The sequence below is a fragment of the Sciurus carolinensis genome, chromosome 4 (genome assembly GCF_902686445.1).
Source record: "Sciurus carolinensis chromosome 4, mSciCar1.2, whole genome shotgun sequence".
NCBI lineage: Eukaryota > Metazoa > Chordata > Mammalia > Rodentia > Sciuridae > Sciurus > Sciurus carolinensis.
This window is the reverse complement of record NC_062216.1, coordinates 159,575,244-159,594,822: the sequence shown is the minus strand read 5'-3', so window position 1 is coordinate 159,594,822 and position 19,579 is coordinate 159,575,244. Positions and strand designations below refer to the sequence as shown.

General features: G+C 34.3%; 1 protein-coding gene across 2 annotated transcripts in view; it reads right to left on the bottom strand.

Annotated features, from left to right (window-relative positions):
* Positions 1 to 7,794: 7,794 nt before the first annotated feature.
* Hcfc2 (host cell factor C2) overlaps positions 7,795 to 19,579 on the bottom strand; it is a 34,049-nt gene continuing 22,264 nt past the window's right edge. The window contains exons 10-15 of one of the 2 annotated variants that reach the window (XM_047551129.1): positions 19,277 to 19,451; positions 16,489 to 16,713; positions 15,605 to 15,678; positions 13,581 to 13,718; positions 10,939 to 11,124; positions 7,795 to 10,673 (exon numbers count right to left, since the gene is read on the bottom strand). In XM_047551129.1, the coding sequence (XP_047407085.1) occupies positions 10,359 to 10,673; positions 10,939 to 11,124; positions 13,581 to 13,718; positions 15,605 to 15,678; positions 16,489 to 16,713; positions 19,277 to 19,451 (1,113 nt within the window). In that variant the 3' untranslated portion in view covers positions 7,795 to 10,358. The remainder of the gene's footprint in view (positions 10,674 to 10,938; positions 11,125 to 13,580; positions 13,719 to 15,604; positions 15,679 to 16,488; positions 16,714 to 19,276; positions 19,452 to 19,579) is intronic. The other variant, XM_047551130.1, reaches the window with a different exon arrangement.

Sequence of the window (19,579 nt, the reverse complement as noted above, 5' to 3'; positions counted from 1 at the left end):
TTTGTCACCTGAAACTATCAAGCTGATCAATTCAAGTGGTCTCAGGTTGACAGCTTTTTGGTATCTGGCAAAGTCAATAAATTCTCTTATGGATCTCAATTTCAGTCCATGCCTCAAATCATTTTTTTTCTTTTGTAATGCTGAGGATTGAACCCAGCACCCATGCATGCAAGGCAGGCGCTCTACCACTGAGCTATGTCCCCAGTGCTTAAATCATTTGCCAAGGAAATTAAGTTTTAAGATACCACATACTCAAGGGAAAATGGTACCAGGAGTAAAAGACAAAATACAACAGAATCATCCATAAAGACTCAATATTGGTATTAACAGCAAACAGTGATGTTGAAAGAAACAAAAGCATGGAAAAAGACACAAGATCACACTAAAATGAGATTTGTAAGCAAAAAAATAATAACTGAAAATGCAAAAATAGGGTGAAAAAATAAAATGAAAAAAGGAGGGAGTGGACCAAACCAAAAAGCAATTTACGATAAAGACCTAGAAATAAATCCAACTGTGTAATCATAATAGACATGAATGGACTCAATTATCCAGTAAAAGACATTCTTTGGCTTTATCTTTTAGGCATGTCTCCTACAAACTCAAAATATAAGACCAAAGGAAGATCTAAGATATACTAAAGACTAACCAAAATATTGCTATATAAGGAGCAATGAAAAAGGCAAAGGCAACAACATCCATAGTGATAGTCACTACATAATTATAAAAGGGTCACCACAAAGAAGACAGAACAATCCTATTAATACACATCCAATAATAAAGCCCAAAGGAAAAAACAGCGAACACTATGAACAAAGAAAAGTCAAGAAATCCGCCATCATGATGCAAATGTAAAGCTTCAGTAAAGAAATCCAGTAGGAGATAAATCCTGTACAGATCTTCTCTGTACAGCTTAACTAACAAGTTTGGTCTAATGGATACTTAAAGGATATTATGTACAACTACTGGGGAACATACATTCTTCTGCCAGTACACATGGAACATGTATGAAACTGACCACAATGTAGAACATAAAGCTACTCAGGAAAAAAATCTCATAGGTCATTATTCTCTGGCACAATAACAGAAATACAAGTTAGGATAAAAAGTACTAAAATAAAAACAATGGCAAATTGTGTACAGCAATGTATTAGAGTACACATATACATCATGACCTGGTTGGGTTTATCCTAAGAATTAAAGGCTAGTTTAATATTAAGTCAACTATCATAACTTTTAACATTGAAGAAGAAAGCAATCACTAAAATTAGAGGCAGAAAAAAACTCAATTAAAATTCAACATCCAGGCTGGGGTTGTAACTCGGTGGTAGAGCGCTTGCGTAGCATGTGTGAGGCACTGGATTCAATTCTCAGCACCACATATAAATAAATAAAGGTCCATCAACAACTAAAAAAAATTTAAAAATTCAATATCCATTCATAATTAAAACTGTTAGCAAACAGAAATTGAAGAAAACACCTTATTTTTAAGGGCCACTTAGTGGAAAAAAAAGTGAAATGTCCAAAATATTTTCTTCAAACTGGGGATTAAGACAATGTTCGCTTTCAGCTCTTTTCAACATTATCCTAGCCAGTGTAGAAATATAAGAAATTCTTTGAATGTATACGTATCAGGAAGAAAACTGCCATTATGTGCAGAAGACATAAACAACTCAAAATATCTAGATATTTTATTAGTATATAAGTTTAGCAAAATTGCCCAATTTAAAATCAATACATAGCAGCATTTCTATATTCTGTAACAATCAGAATAGGAAGTATAATTTTAACCAATATACCATAGTATATAAAAAAATAAAACAATTATAAAGAAATCTAAGACAAAACATTAAGGCCTTTATGGAGAAAATTGTTGTTTATTGAGAGACAGTAAAGAAGCCCTAATAAATGGAGAGATACACAACTGTTTTTGACTGGGAAGACACATTGAAAAGATGTAAATTTTCCCCAAGTTGATCAATATATTCAATGCAACTATAAAAGATAGTATGTAAGTTGGGAGAAAATATGTGCAACACATTTAACTGACAAGAAACTGGGATCCAGAATATATAAAACCAAGGATTAATGGGGGTGGGGGAAGCCATAAAAATGGGCAAAAGACAGGAGTAAGTATTTCACAGAAGAAGACATATGAAAAATCAATTTCATTAAGTGATTAGGAAAATGCAAAATAAACCCACTGTAGGATACCATGTAGCTCTCCTATTAGCAAATATTAAACACAATCAAGACCATGTGTTTGCTGAGATGTGGAGCCCTGGGAAGCCTGAGCCATGCCCAGTGGGAGTGGAAACTGGTACAAATGCTTTAGAAAGCTGCTCAGCATGACCACGTAAAACCCACTTGTTAGAGCAGCAGTTCTCCAACGTTCGATCGTACAGCCTCTTACATTCTTAAAAATTATCAAGGAACTCAAATAGCTATTGTTCATGTGGGTTCTATCCATCAACATTTGCCACATAAGAAGTTTAAAAGGAGACTTTTTAAAACATAATACACAAATATATATACTTGATTAGCTATCAGACCAGTGATGTTATCGAATATCTGGAAAATATTTTAAGTTGGGAAAAATGAAAGTGAAAAGGACAAATAATTTATTAATACTATAGGACAGTAGCTTTGTCTCCAGAGGCCCTCTGAAAGGGTCTCAGGGACCCTGGGGGTCCCTGGACCACCCTTTGAAAATAACCATCCTAAAGCAATTCTTGCACATGTGCACAGGAGACAGGTACAAGAAGTTATTCATTCCTCAAATATTTATTGAGCATCTGCCCTGTGTCAGGCATTGTTCCAGATACTGAGAAGACAGCACAGAACGAAGCAGACATGACCCTTGCCCACACAGAGCTTACATTGTAACTGGGCAGAATGTTCACAGCAGCATTGTTTATAATAGTAAAAAATCCAAATCTCCAGAAATAGAAGAGCAGATAAATTGTGAAACAATCATTGTGGCTATACAGCAGTGAAAACATGAAATAGTTACATGCAATAAACATGGATGGAAATCTCAAAACAATGCTGGAAAAAAGAAGTCACAGAAGAATACATACAGCATGATTCCATTTACATACAAGCTCAAAAACAGGTAAATCTAAACAACATTTTATTAGGGATACATATATAGATGATAGAGCCACAAATAAAAACATAGGAATTATCAACCGAAAATAACAGAACATTTACCTTGTGGTGTGAATGGAGAGAGGACAAATGGGTAAGTAGTTGAGAATGAGCTAGTTCTTAAGCTGCAAGTTGATACATGTGTGATCACTTTATCTTTAAAGCATACATACACAGTTGTATACTTTGGTATGTATTATTTCACAATAGTTTTTAAAGAAAAAGATATAAGATCATGCAGTACAAACTTTCATTGGTGAAGATGAAATATCTGATACTTTAGTCCTTGCTTTGCTATGCAATCAAAAAATTATAATTATAGAAAAGTAACTGATAATATGAAAAAAGAAATACTGGATAACTGTTAAAGGAAACAGACTATTATTCACAGAACTTAACTAGATTCCCCCAAGGCCAAGATCCAAAGAGATCATAGTACTACAGTGTTACTCTTTCAAGTTGGCTCAATCATTGGCTTGTCTCTGGCTAACTGATCTTTGTTCTGTTGATACAATTAACTGTATTTATTAGTATACAAAATAAGGCAGATAATGAAATGATAGATGATGCAAATGCCAAAATAAACTGTGTTCTCTGGACTCTCAAAAGTGCAAATTTCCTCTGGCACATTCTCGTAATAATTGATGTGTGTGTTAAGTAGTCCAACAGTACGGAAAGCATATGGCAGCTAGTGACTGTTCCTCCACAATGATTAAAAACAGGTTTCTTGCTGGTCACATAAATGCCCAGTTTTGCAATCATGTCTTTGCCATTTTTGTTGGTGCCATTTTGCAGACCTATGACACAGTTAAGGTACAAATTTCTCCTGATTTAAGGGATTAGCTACAAACTAGTATTTAACACAGAAATTCTAAAAAATTAGATCTTGAAACATTTAATCCATCCCCCATAACCAAGCAGGGCAAGCAAACACAGTCTTGGTTTAAGGAGTTGGTATAAGGGAGAGATTAAACCCCGCAGCAAGTGGCCAGTCCAAGGAGTGGGGAAGCAGAAAGTGTATTCTCCAGGTCCACTCTCCCCAGCTGGGTCTAACACAGGGCTGCCAACTCACCAGAAGTTACAGGCATAGCTGTAGCTATTTTAAAAAAAAATACTGCAGCCAAAAAGACCTGGAATCTTGCCCATATTTAAGCTGGAATGGATAATGCCACCAGGGGGTGCTAACCTGCAAATGGCAGCAGAATGGTTTTGGCTGAAGCAGCTGATCTTCAGAACTGCCCAGACACTCTTACCTGCTATGTTCTGCTTTACTAAGAGGGTATTATGCCTATAGCTTCTTGTCCTCTTCGTACTATGAAAGAGAAACTAGGAGGGAATGCTTAAGTTCTTAGATTCCACTCTATCTCCTCAAAAAGAGAAGGAATGAATAATCCTTTTGGTTGGAGATGGACATTTGTTGGATCACAATTTCCTAATGGACAGGGTTGTTCAAAAGCAAATGCCAGCTGCCACCTTTTATTTTGAACCTGTATGTACTCAGACACAAAGGGCTCTTCTTGTGCCTTCCTCAATTCTTTAATTTTTTTGTAGATGGACACAATATTTTATTTATATATCTTTTTATGTGGTGCTGAGGATCGAACTCAGGGCCTCACATGTGCTAGGCAAGTGCTCTACCACTGAACCACAAACCCAACCCTTGCCTTCCTCAATTCTCATGCTCAGTAACGATAGAGCCTTTCACTTCTCATCTCTAGGTGGTAAGACGATCATAAGGGAGTGGGTAAGATGGGGGTCCACTTCTGTTTTAGCTTCTGTATCAATATGCTACCAATTCCTTCGTTCTGTAGTTTTATATGTAAACACCTGATATCTCCAGAAACTCTTTGAAGGACTATTGAACCAGCAAAGTAAAAATCAGTAAATAAGGAATACTCCTGTTAAGCCTTCTGAGCCTCATACCTATGACTCCCTAGCCTTCTTTCTATCCAAAACCAAGGGCTTCATAATCCTGTATTTGAATTTGAAGCACTGGCAGAAGTAGCAGTCAGATTTTGAATTTGACAACCTTTAAGTGGCAGTCCCTTGCTCAATTTATCTAAGACATATAAAATAACCTTGTGCTCAGTTTCAGATGACCCTTGCTGACATTAAGAGGCCCACAAGAGGACATTGTCTTAATTTACTTCTACAGAGGGCAGAAGAGAAGAAAACTGACACTAGGAAGAGATGGAAATCTATGTGAACAAGGAAGCTGCTTCTTAAGATTTTTATAATCCTTTTCTTCTTTCAGTGAATAGGATTTATTGTTTCTCTTGCAGAATGCTGTAGTTTATGCTTTTCCAGGCATGATCAAAATAAGTCTGCTCTGGAGTACAGAAATAGGCACAGATGCTCACAACTGTAGCAGGGAGGCTTAGAATGAAGGAGGGCCAATGTCATCTTATTTTCCTGAGAATAACAACCTTTTGTCCTATAAGCTTAAGGTGACAACAGGGACCTGAGTTGATATAACAGAGTCCGAAGCAGTTGTAACCCTGGATGTATGTGTCCTCCACCAGGTCCCTGTGCTTAAATAGGTAGTTTTGTCTACTGTCCAACAAGAGACTTTTTTTTTTTTTTTTTGTACTCTACCAACTGAGTTATATCCCCAGCCCAAGACTAACTTTTGACAAATTGTTTTAGCTCATTTTGTTCATACAGTATGAAAAATAAAAATCAAGCAATATCCATGGTCCCATTAAGTGCTAAGTTCTCTTCAGATCTAAGACCCCCTCTTTTTTTTTTTTTTTTTTTTTTTGGGTGCTGGGGATCGAACCCAGGGCCTTGTGCTTACAAGGCAAGCACTCTACCGACTGAGCTATCTCCCCAGCCCCTAAGACCCCCTCTTGAGACCACTATTAAATCTTTTATTTATCCCAGAATTTCTCTTGGGAATCTAAGAGTAGGATAGGAGTCTGAATTTCCTTTAGAGGCTTAATCTCCTAAATTTCTTTCCCTTCAAAATCTCCCTCCCATTTTGACTCTTGATTTGAGACTGGGAAGTGAGAATATGGAGGGATACAAAGGTAACAATTTTCTTTACTCCCTCATTAAAATATTTAGGTACCAGCTAAGTGGCCATATGAAAGAGATAGAAAGACCCAGTCCCTGTCTTAAAGACCAACCTACCATCTAGAAGAGGGAGGGAGACAATGATAACAGATAAGGGCAGTTTTTAAACTGCTAAGACAAAGGACAGTGGAGCACAAAGAGAAGCAGTTAATCTACCTGGAGGCTTCCTCAGGCTGGCAAGGCATGCAGGGGGTGGTGTGGAAAGGTGGACTCGAGACAGGAGGAGGTGCACAGAGGAAGACAACACGACATCATAGCCGTGGAAGAACGTGCAAGTGCCAAGGAGTGCTCAGGGGACAAGATTAAGTAGGAAGAAAGATCACTAGATTTGGAAATGGGAGGTTATCCCCAACCTTTGCCAGAACCATTTCAGTAGGGTAGCAGGTCAGAAGCCTGCTGCTGTGAACTAAAAAGTGTGAAAAGCAAAAAGCAAAAAAAAAAAAAAAAAAAAAAAATTAAGAGTAAACAGAAGACTAACAAGAGGTGAAAACAAGTTTAGGCTATTTCTTACAATCATTTACTTTTTAACTTCCAAGCCTATTAGTTAAGTTACAATAAAGATTAAATAGACTTTATGTTTCTATTAAAAAATGACTCCCAACCACAATTCACTAACTTAAAAACAACCTTTTAGACACAGTCCATCTTAATGTAGAGGCTGCTTACATTAAGTCAAATGAATGATATAAACATTTCTGTAGATCTACTCTGCCATCACTCATTTTTCTTTCATGTATTTAAAAATAAATAACATCTGTAAGTGTTTATAGTAGAAAAGTTGCTTTATTTTACATATCATTGGTACACGATACATAAAGCTGCCTAATATCAGGTCTAGAAAACACAAGAGTTACACCTTAAGTGGTCAAAGACCAGGTCTACTTTGCAATCTATTTCACTTGTGATCTGAAGACTACAATACTAATATTGTTATTAAATACTAATAATCTTTTCATATCCAATGATACAAATGGTGTTTATAAGTACTGTTATTTTTTAAATAAAAGTATCTTTAGTTATAGACCATATCGCTAATCAGAACAAATCTTTGCTAGTCTATAAGACTTTGAAATAATGAATCAATAGTTTCACCTTCCAATAGATAATTATGTTTGTGTAACTGAGTTATGGGGCAGAGGTACATCATTCATGCGATCAGGTTACTTCAATTTTTTAATGCAGATAAAGTTGATTTTATATATTCCCTATTTCTAGTTAAATTGCCAAAACAGTTTACTAAAGTCAATACAATATTTTAGAAACCATAATTGTAAGAGCATGCAACATCAAAAATATTGTTACTTGTGGGAACCAAGTGGCAGAACACAGAAAGAGGACTGTGACACAAAGGCTCATTACCTCTGAGTTTTTAACCCAACTGGGAAGAGTAAAGAAAGTAATTTAACTCATGGTAAATCATCTGATGAAAAATACCTGCCAGGGCTGGGGATGTGGCTCAGTGATAGAGTGCTTGCCTGGCATGTGTGAGGCCCTGGGTTCCATCCCCACCACTGCGGGAAGAAGAAAAAAAAAAAAAAAAAAAAAACAAAGAAAGAAAAATACCTGCATGATACAGCCACTGTTATACAAAGGGATCTTCACTTAGAAAAAGTGCAAATCACAAGAAGTTAAATGTACTCCTTGTTATTTACCCAATTTATTCTATTCATGAACATATAATTATCTCTTATTAACTATTAATATTAAAAGCCATTAGAGATTTTCTAATGGCATCTTTCAGTCACCAATCCCTGATCAGGGAGATAAACATGACTGGTGCTTAGTATACTAATGCCAAATCAAAAAAAAAACTGGGCTAATTCTCAAAATAGGTTTATTATTTTAACAAACCCCTTGGTATGAAAAGGCTGCCCTTCCCTGTAAGAAGTCAGTCATATGTTAGAACCACAGGTTCATATTCACCTCCTGATCTAAAACAGCAGAGGCATTTCAGCAAAGTAAATTAAATACCCAACAGGCATTAACATGCACACTTAAAACAAATATTCTACTGTTTGCTTTGAATCAACTTATTCCTTGTCATTAAGAGAAGCATTTCAAGATGCAAAGTGTTAATGCAAATAATAATGGGTTAAAAGCCAAAATTTTTCAAATAAAGCAAATAGATACTTAAAATAATTGGGTTTAAAACATACACTTACTATTACTTTCCATTCTTATTACTTTTATAACTAAGCGCACACACATACACAACAAACCCTAGCACTTAATATGTGCAAAATTGCTTACCATTTATTTTCATTTTAACTTTGGTTAAGTATTTCTTTAGCCTATATCAGACACATTATGGAAGCTATACAAATGATTACAAACATAATAATGAGGTAAGTTAAAATTCTACTAGTGCAAAAAGCAAGTATATGCCAAAAGCAAAGCATATGAATTAAACAAATGCAGAATGAAGCTCTCGCCAAGGGAACTGCTGGGACAATAAACCAGAGAAGCTCCTTGTAAACATTGTAAAATACACATTTAAAGATTCAGGATTCATATAGCCACAAAAACGGTATTCTAACAACACTATAGTAGTGCATTTATTTTATCTTTAGAGTTCAGAAACCACTCATTATGTGTCTAACAGTTTGCATATTTTCTTCAAGAGAAAATTAGTGAGACACATTAATTACAAATACTGTAGTATAAAAATCCCAGTTCTTTACAAAAATTATATATTAAAATATTCTATACACTTTAAATTAGTAACTGGAACACGCATATATATCAATTCTGCACAATTAAATCCATCTTTGCTGGGGATATTATACACAAAGTGTGAAGACATTGCTACTCGGTCAACCTAAACTGACATAAGGTTGTGTGGTATTAAAAAGATAGACCGGTGCCCTTACAGTTATTGTAGCTCTTAGTGTGAAATATCTTTTCTGCAATTATTGCTCTGATATATTCATTCCAGATTTGAATAGGCAGTGGAACCATGAAATTCCTAAAAGGTTTAAAACAAGTTACCTGTAGCAGAGTGTTCATAATGCTCATCTGCATCTTTAAGGTTGTAAGGAACCTGAGTTAGCTATCTAATGCTTATATTTTCATTGTAAAAAAGTTTGTACAATTTTGAGGTAAAAACGATGCAAAAATAAAACATCTAGAGCATTTACAAAAATCTTACAAATGTTTAAAACACTATTTCAAAACTTGTGCCCCATTAAGGTGCTTCTTTCTTTCTGCAGTAAGAGAACATACACTTTAATTTTAAATCTTAAATTATGAAACTTTTGATTTCAAAAAAAGCAAAGGTAGAACCATTAAGACATATGAACATGTTCAGGGACATACTCTAACATCTGATGAAAATAGAAAATTTGAGTGCTGAAAGGGCCCTTGAAGGTAAACTCTTTTAACTCATCTGTGAGTGAGGAAATTAAGGGCCAACGAAATTAAGTGCTTTAGCCAAATACATATTCAAATACATTGGCCTGGTATGAATCAATGCCCATTATTCATTTTTTATCTTACCATGATTTTGAAAAATAATAATTCAAAAGCAGTTTCCGAACTTGCCTTTCTCTCTTTTTAAAAATTTCTTAAGCTCTGTGCTAACTATAAATAAAGGAATAAATGGCTACTAAGATTAGTATCACAAATATTATCCATAGAAGATAGTTGTTGGAGGACCACCACTCATAGACAATAAAGTTAGAGGAAGTACTCAAAGATAAGGTATTTACAATGTAGAGAACATTTTACTACGTAAGACAGTGAAGTGTACAACAGTTGGTTACTAGAATCATTTCAAAAATTCGAGGATGACTGAGTTACATAGCCTTTATAAAAGATATCAGGGTAATACAGCCTTCTATCTTTTATCTTATTTTATTATTTTTCTTTATAAAAGAGCTATATGTGTAAGGAAGAATCCATATACTAATTTTCAGAGAGTCTTTGCTTCTTTTCTATTTTTATTTGGATCTAGAATTGAGCAAATACATTTTAAGAACAACTTACAAACTCAAATTCATAACTGCTAGAAATACAGTCTTTTAAATGACAAATCTTCATAACCAGTTACTAATAAATAATCATCATCACAACAGCTTCAGTAAAAAAAAGAAAAAAGAAAAAAAGGAAGAAAGAAAAGAAAAGAAAGAAAAAATTCAATTTAAAGGTGCTTTTTTATTGTTACCTTGAAGCCATCGAACTTGTGTAGCTGGTCCATATCCCTTTTCATTCTTTGCTGATATCCTGAACACAATGGCAGGCCTGGATGTATAATCAATATGTGCATTTGCAAGTTGCCCAGCAGTTACTATACATGACGTTTTAAGACCACAATAAATCCTCATGAACACAAGCTGGCTTGGATTATCTTGTATCTGTGCTGTGCGGATAGCCAAGTAGGCTGAATATTCCAAAATATTTCCAGAAGGTGAAGTTGGAGGCTCCCAGGAAAGGTGGATACCTTCAACATTCTAAAAAAAAAAAAAAAAAAGTGGTAGGGGGAGCAGGTAAGCAGATTTCCCTACTTCTCTATGATTTGGATGCTTCTAATTCTGCTCAAAATTTTGGTAATTAAAATACCATGAGTGATTAGAAAAGAATATTTTTTAAACCTTTACTCTACCTCTTTTAGATATCTCTCATTTCATTAGACCCTCACAAAAATTTCTAAACAGTTTACTTAATGTAAGAAGTTTCAAATAATGTTAGTCACTATCAAGTGACTTGACATCTTACCTTTGAAATTCTGACTGCAGAAGGGGCTCCAGGAAAACCAGGAATACAAGTTTTAAATTCACTGATTTTGCTGAAAGGACCTATTCCACAACCATTGATTGCAGCAACCCTGAACCTGTATCCGGTGCCCGGAACAAGATCTTGTTTCTTAAGTAAACTGTAGTCAGGTACGTCTGCATTTCCTACCTAAAATGTAATATATACAAAAGTCAAAGAAAAGAACAATTAATTTATTATTTAAAGTTTTTAATTATTTAATCTTCATTGAACAATAAAATTTTAAGGTTCCAGTTCACATTTATTTCCATTTCTCACGTAAGGAATAAACCTTCCAATATAGAAGCGATTAAGTACATTAATCAGTGATTATTATTCAGAGAATAAGTACTTTTCCAGTGGAGAATCACTGATTATAAAGAAAAGGTATGGGTATTCTGCACATGAAATGTATGAAGATAGAAAAAAATTAGCAACCATTTTACAGAAACAGAGTAGCAACTATCCCACCCCCAGTGAACTTAACTTGGAGCAGAATCTCAGGTTTACTATCAAATAATAGTCTTCCCAAGAACAATACCCTTTAGAGAAAGTCAAGCAAGTCTGACATGAAACAGACCAGCACATAGTATAGTGCATTTTAAAAATTTATATTCAGAACCCTGAGTAAGTGTTAAACAGATTACATATTCTAGGTAGTAAAATCATAATATTTATTACTTTCTACTTTTACATATTCTCCTTAAACTCTCACAATACCACTGTGGGCCTGGGCTGCCAATGTATCATAGATGAGGAAGCTGAGTGTCAGGAAACCTCCTGTGAACCTGCCCCAGTTTACAGTGTTGAGTGCTGGAGCTAGAGATTCAAAACCAAGTTTCTTGAATCTAAATATTTTTAAAATATTTTTTTAGTTGGCAATGGACCTTTCTTTTATTTATTTATATGTGGGGTGCTGAGAATTGAACCCAGTGCCTTGCACGGGCTAGGCAAGCGCTCTGCCACTGAGCCACAACCCCAGCCCTTGAATCTAAATTTTATGCTATTTCTTTTTCTTTTCTTTCTTTCTTTCTTTTTTTTGGGGGGAGGGGAGTACCAGTGATTGAACTCAGGGGTGTTCAACCACTAAACCACATCCCCAGTCTTTTTTAGTTTTTGAAACAGGGCCTCACTAAATTGCTTTGAACTTGTGATCCTTCTGCCTTAGCCTCCTGAGCTGACGGGATTACAGGTATGTGCCACCATGCCTGGCTATGCTCTTTATTTCTTTTAGGAAAAACCAGGTAGCTAATAGGCCCTTAGATACGCATATGGTCTTATATATAACATCCAACTGTAGTCAGAAATTTCATTAAGCATAATACTAACAAATTATTAACCAGAATTTGTTCTTGTCAATATTGGAAAAATACACTGTGAAAAAGAGGGACACAAGGAGTAATATTAGAGAAACTCAAATATAAGTAATACATGGTAAGTGATATAGAGGCTGGGTATCCCTCATCCAAAATGCTTGGGACAAGAAGCATTTGGGATTTCAGGGGGTTTTTAGGTTCTGGAATATCTGCATACACATGAGATTTCTTGGGGATAAGACCTAAGCTAAACACAAAATTCATTTATGTTTCATATATGCCTTATACAAATAACCTAAAGATAATGTTACTGTCTTCGTTTTGACTGTGACTTGTGACATGAGGTCAGGTATGGAATCATGTTGACACTCAAAAAATTTGGCTTTTGGAGCATTTAGGATTTCAGATTTTTTTTTTTTTTTTTTTTTTTTTTGTGGTGCTGGGGATCAAACCCAGGGCCTTGTGCTTGCAAGGCAAGCACTCTACCGACTGATCTATCTCCCCAGCCCCAGATTTTTAAACTTATTGTCTACATTTGGGAAGATCTGAAGAATTAAAATAAATAAATATTTCCTTGACAGTCCCCTCTCAGAAATTCTCTATCTAAAAAAAAGTTAGTCCAACATGCTTTAGAGCTGTTATCTATTTAGTTCATTCTTAGAAGATTAATGTTTCATTTAATGTAACTTTAAGGGGGTCAGACTCAAGGGCAAATTATTCAGTAGCATGTAGGGGCTTTTAAACTTTTTAAAATGAAATAAAAAGATCTCTCAGTAAGAAACAATGGCTCATTCTTTTTCTTTTCTTTCTTTTTTTTTTTTTTTTTTTTGAGAGACTGAACCCAGGAATACTTTACAACTCAGTTGTAACCCCTATCCTTCAAGCATCTTACTAAATTGTTGAAGCTGACCTCAAACTTGCAAGCCTCCTATCTCAGCTTCCTGAATCACTGGGACAATGTTCCATTCTCTAAACACACTGGGTAACAAAACAGGAGACTTTTCCAAAAAAATCCTCATTTTTTAGCTAGTCAGATTAGATTTTTTATCATTAGATTTTTTTATGATGTGAAGTCTAGTTTAGTGATTGTGTAAGAGTTTATAAATAACATGTTTGTGATATATTCTATTAAAAGAGTCTTAACAAAGAATTCAAGATGACTAAGTATACACAACACTAAATTACAGATTGTGGACAGATCCCAGTTTCACTCATTTAAGTGACCTGAAAATCAGGTTTATAAAAATAATCTCACTTTTGAGGTTTATAAGAAAATATATCAACAGTTACCTTGGAGATGTTTTGCTTCCCTTTTGGCAGCAAATAAAATTGGCTCACCAAAGCTGTATTATTTTTAAAAATTCCCACATCACACCACTGTCGTTCTCCTGCTTTCACTGTGGCCACTGGGTTTGAAGGAGACTCTTTCTAATTTTAGAGAAAGAAAGATTTATGAAGACTCTTACTGAGCATATGAGAAAGTTCAAGATTTAATAAATCCATGCAGTGATCTACAAGTAGGTATATGGGTAAACACCACAACATTAATAGCTTATAAGTAAATACAGTCTTAACAGATTAGGTCAACTGACAGTGAAAAGGGGATGCCAATTCAAACACAGGAGTGACAGGCATTCTCAAAGTCAGTAGCTCTGTACTATCAACCTGGGTAGAGTTAGCATGCTTCACAATCAGTGATATGTTAAAATGCCAGCTGTTTTATAGAACATTGTCATTTCAGAGACCCTCTTCGTAAAATGTAATCCCTCTAGGGAAACATTACAACTTGCTCTAAAAGGAGTAAATAAAGAAAAATTCATTCCAAGCTGGCTTTTTTCTAGATTCAAAACAACTAGCAAAAATTCAGTGATCTTTGCACTTGAAATACCTGTGATTCTCCAAACCTAAAAGGAGAAAAAATGTTCAAAACTAAAATGCAATTTGAATACACTTTAGTATATACTACAGAGAAGTAGATTTAACAGTTTTAAATGTTTTATCCTGCTTTAAAAACAAATAAACTTCCTCTACCTTAAGCTACTTTAGTGGTAAGTGAATTATACTTATCCCTGGAACTAACCTTTTTAAGCCATCTTCTTATAAATGAGACACTGTTTCCAGAAGCTCAAAACAAATGTGCACTTCAGTTATTTATTTCTGTCTTAAATATATAACAGCAGAGGTACATGCTTATCATTCACATTTTTTGTTATTTAGGCTATCACACAGACAAAGTGAACTAACTAGAAGAATCTTTAATGTTAGGGAAAAAAGGAATAGCTTTAAACTTGTCTTCATTTTTTAAAGTTGCAAAAATTCTCTTCAACGACTTTTATAAAACAACTGGCTCCAACTGCAATAACCAATACAATTCTGGCTGATGCATTGCAAAACAGATTCAAGAGAAAAAAGTTCATTTTAACAATCCTTCCCTGAGAAGAGTCTAAGAGCACTAGGACTTAACATTCTGGAAGGTGAAAGCTGATTAAGGTAAATATATGATCACAATCAATCTGAAAGAAAATTAAAACTATACACAATTCTAAGAAGAGTCTAAAAGGTAAACGTTATGCTAAATAAAAACTCTTGCTCACAGCAATAAAGCTGAAATGACTGATCATAAACTAAAAAATAAATATGCATATCCATATTACCCTTATATCTAATTAAGACAACCTTGGTGTATTTGTGAGGCACTTTCCTAGAATATTAAGTTTGGTGCCATACAGATTAACTTTGGCCTTTGCTAGAGATTACTGGGTTGTCCTGCATGTATGTCAATCCAACACTGCAGTATTCTATTGTGCTTCTATTAAGGTCCCAGAAATAGAGCAAAGTACTTTTTTTTCCATAACATAACTATCATTAAACCATTAATGTAATTTACATATTACATGCACATATACATATGTGTGTAAACACATACGTACTCTCTGATTACTAAAGTAACATGTTTCTTTATAGAAAAATACAGAAGGCATAAAAAGAAGAAAGTAAAAATAATCTGTGACCCCACAAATAGAATCATCTAGCATTTTAGTGTGCATGTGTACAGGCACATATAAGAGTATGAATTCATGTATTATGTGTGTTTTTTATTAAAATTGGGACCACAGCATATGTATTATCACTTTAGCAAGCTTTTTTCATTAAACATTAGGAACATTATCCTATTTAACAACTTATTTCTAAATTTATGTCAATTCATTACTGAGACATGAAGACCTTTTTATGAATTTATTTAGAAGTTACTCAGCATTTAAAAAGCACATAATCATCTGTAAACATGCATCATCACCAGGTCATATACTTACAGCAAATGGCATGGGTACAGCATGCATCTCTACTCGGCTAATCTTAGTCGCAGGCAGAGCATATGTTTCATCAACTAAAAGTTAAACAATTAAGCAGTTAAGGTTTATATAATTACTTGAACATATTAAAACATAAGTATACAGGCATTTAATACCACACAACTGTACAATTAAAAATGGCAAAGATTGTAAATTTTATGTTATGTGTATTTTTCAATTTAAAAAACTGGGGAAAATATAGCCAGAGGGAGAAAATCATGGTGATTAGAAATATGAACTCTTTCTCTTTTTTTATTTTTTATTTTTAGCTATAGACAGACACAATACTTTTATTTTATTTATTATTTATTTATTTATTTATTTATTACATGGTGCTGAGGATTGAACCCAGTGCCTCACATGTGCCAGGCAAGTGCTCTACCACTGAGCTACAACCCCAGCCTAGAGATATGAAGTTTCATTCAAATTAATTCATTAAGTTCATTCTTATAAGAGTTCAATGACTAGTTGGAACTCCATAGAATGTTTATCAAACATGATACAATTCCTACTGTAAAAGAATAAGAATATATAAAATTAGAAATCAACTAAGCTGGAAAAATTGTTAATCCATGTCCCAGAACTAATTTTTTATAAGGAAAAAAGTTTGCTGAATTTAGTCACAGTAGGGAAGATATATTCTTATTATATCTCAGTGTGTGTTAATCTAAATAATTTATGTAAGGCAGCAGATTATTTTATATAATGTATTTAACTGAAATGCTTTATCTGCTTACATATGATTCAATTCAAGATGAAATGCAATTCTCATTTAAAACAAATAAAGCTGATGAATTTATATACATAAATGGTTCAAAATACAGTATGTGAAACACATTTCAAACCTTCAGATTTGGTACTGAATGTTGTTAGTGAAGTTTCATCTTTAACAACTGCCCCATTTGTACTGGATGATTCAGTTTTAATGGTCTGCTGGGTTACCATAGTTTGTGCGCTGGAAACAGTACTGGACACCGAAGTTTCAGGGGTTACTGTTCTTAAGTCCAGGCAACTACTTAGTACACCTACATTTGCTGAAGTGTGGGGACCTAAGTTTAAAGAGAAAAGATCTATTATTAGTGCAGCATCTGGAGATAACTGTGTCTTATTGTTTTTATCATGTTTTCTGATACTTTCGATTTTAAAATCATAAACATGAGCCTGCAAATGGCAACAGTATGTATTAACCATTAGGCATAAAATGTCTGTCTATAGTGGATAATCAACTTCTCATCTTCTTCTTCCTATATAAACAGTAAACCACTGTTCTTGAACTCTCTACTAAATCATAGATCAAATGGTTTTGCCTCATTTCATAAAAAAAAAATACAAGTCATCAGGCATTGATTCCATCAATCTATTGTCTTCTCCTGCCTCAAACTAGAAATGGTGCCCATCCTCCCTGTCTTCTCTTCCATATCAGAGAATGAGCTGAGCTCTCTCTCAAGGAACTTTAATCTGTCTTCCTGTGCTCTTGATTCCATTCCTTCCCTCCTAACTTGGGACCTTCATTTGTCAATCATGCCTGTCTTTTCAGGACTTTCAGATTCTTCTTTAGTAGATTTTAGTTCTCAACACATCAACATCATTAAGTCTCTCAAGCAAACAAACATGCATCTTCCTTCACCGACAAGTCCCTTCCAGTTTCTATCTCCCCTCACTAATTTCCTTCAGAGCAACTTCCATATCCTTGGTCTTCCCAAATTGCGGTTTCTAGCATAATACTCTAATGAAATGGTTTTAGCAAATGTCAACGATTGCTATTGAATACTCTTCAGTATTCATTTACTTGATCTTTCTGTAGTGTTAACAATGTTTACCATACATTCCTTTTAAAATCTATTTCTATGACTCTTTCATTCATTCCATAATACTGAAGATCTGTAATCTATCAGATATTGTGCTTATTTCTATGATGGTAAAGCAAAGCAGGCAGGATTCATGCCCCATAAACTCTCTCATGTGGTAGAAACATTCATACACAAAGAGCCACAAACTATGATGTCTGCTATAAAGAAAAAGCACATACCAGTATTTTGTCTTTTCCTACCCCTCTTAATCTCTTCAATTAGTTTTTATTCTTCAAATGATGCCTTATATTCTCATGTTGCTAAGTTACCTTTTTTCCCTCTCTTTCCATATTTTCCCTGTGCTTTTAAACACCATCATGAATCATTCATTTCCCAAATTTCCATGTTCTGGACACTATACCAGTGGCTGGGAATATAGTAGTGAGCAAGTGAGCAAGGTCCCTGCTCTTGTGGGACTTACATTTTAGATTCTCCTTTAACTTTTAAATGTATATTTCCAGCTGAGGACTCTCTCTTAGACTCTAGATCTAAGTATACAATTTCCCATTAAAAATCTTCACCAAACATTCCTCATGTTCCTCAAAGACAGTATGTTCAAAGTTGAACCTTACCCCAAATCCATTCTTGCTCCAACACTTTCTACCTTAATGAAGAGTAGCACTGTCCATTCTGATGTTCAACTTAATATTCAACTCACTTTTATTTGTCATATCCACTCAATTGCCAAGTTTTTAATAAACACAACTTTCTGAAAGTCTCTTCAATGATGTATTGTTCCCTATTCCATCCCATGTACTGCTTTAGTCTCTATGTACCTCCCACAGTCCTGAGAGAAGCCCTACCCAGTCTCCTAACTATTTACAACCATATTTCTTCCTGATGGTGAGGTTAGAGCGCTTGTTCAAAAAAAAAGAATTCTTCACTTTTTGAAACACTGTTCAGCAGCTACTCTAAACTGCAGAGAAAAAGTCAACTGGAGAGTCTTCCTGTGACACATATAAGTATAAACAATGTCCCAGGCACTGTCATACAACCACTCTGGTTTCATCACTTGCTGAAAATTAAACTGTTTAAATTTATCCAAATTATAGGAAATCATATTCCTTGAATATTTTTATCTAACATGGGCCTATAAAGATAAACAGAAATAAAACAAATATTCATCTTGTTAAATTTGAGTCACTGAGGCTAACTAGATTTATATCAGCTTTCAAGTTTTTTGTCAAATAAAAAAAAAATCACATTTTTATGTGAGGGATATATCAGAATGAGATTTATAAAGTAATTTCAGATATTGAAATCAAAGGTAATGCTTAGTGTAAAATCAAATAAATGCCAATAAAAATATCACCAAGTTATAAGCTATCTCATGAATGCAATGGGCTCATCAATAGTTCTAATAACTGAACTAACTTTCTGAGGATAATCCAGTTACTTGCCAAACAAATAATTACTAAGTGACTACTATTTACCAAGCACAGATCTAGGTGCTAGAGAAATATAAGTGGATAAGATGGACAAAATCTCTGCCCAAAATAAATAATTTCATATAATTAAAAAGGCTAAGAAAATAAGGGATAGCAACACTGAACACAACAGCCAACATCAAATGTCATCTAAGAATTTCATATACTCATAATAAGTCATTACTATTCAGGTAAGTGCCTACTTGGTATTCTGACCTCACTCTAGGTTCAATATGGTAAATATTTTATTTGAGGAAAATGGCTCAAAACCACATAACATTTACTTTTTCAATGACTCTAAAACTCCTACCATATTACAAAAAGGCTTAATTTTATTTAAAATGTCATCTTTATACCTTCACTTTTCCTTAGCATATCCGTCATACAACTATTATGATTAGAAGCATTAGATGCCAAAGATGAATATAAAATAGCATTAGTATCTGTTGCTTTGAAATCTGGTTTGTTTTTCGTTGCAGTTCCTTTCATGGCTGTGTGTTCCACTTTTGCACTGTTTACTGTATCATTGATCTACAAGAAATAAAATAGTTTACTGTAGTGAGCAATGTTCAATGAAAAGAAATACACGTAAAAAACAAGCAAATTAATTTACAAGGAATTATCTTTGAAAAGACGTTTATCAAAATATAAAACATTAA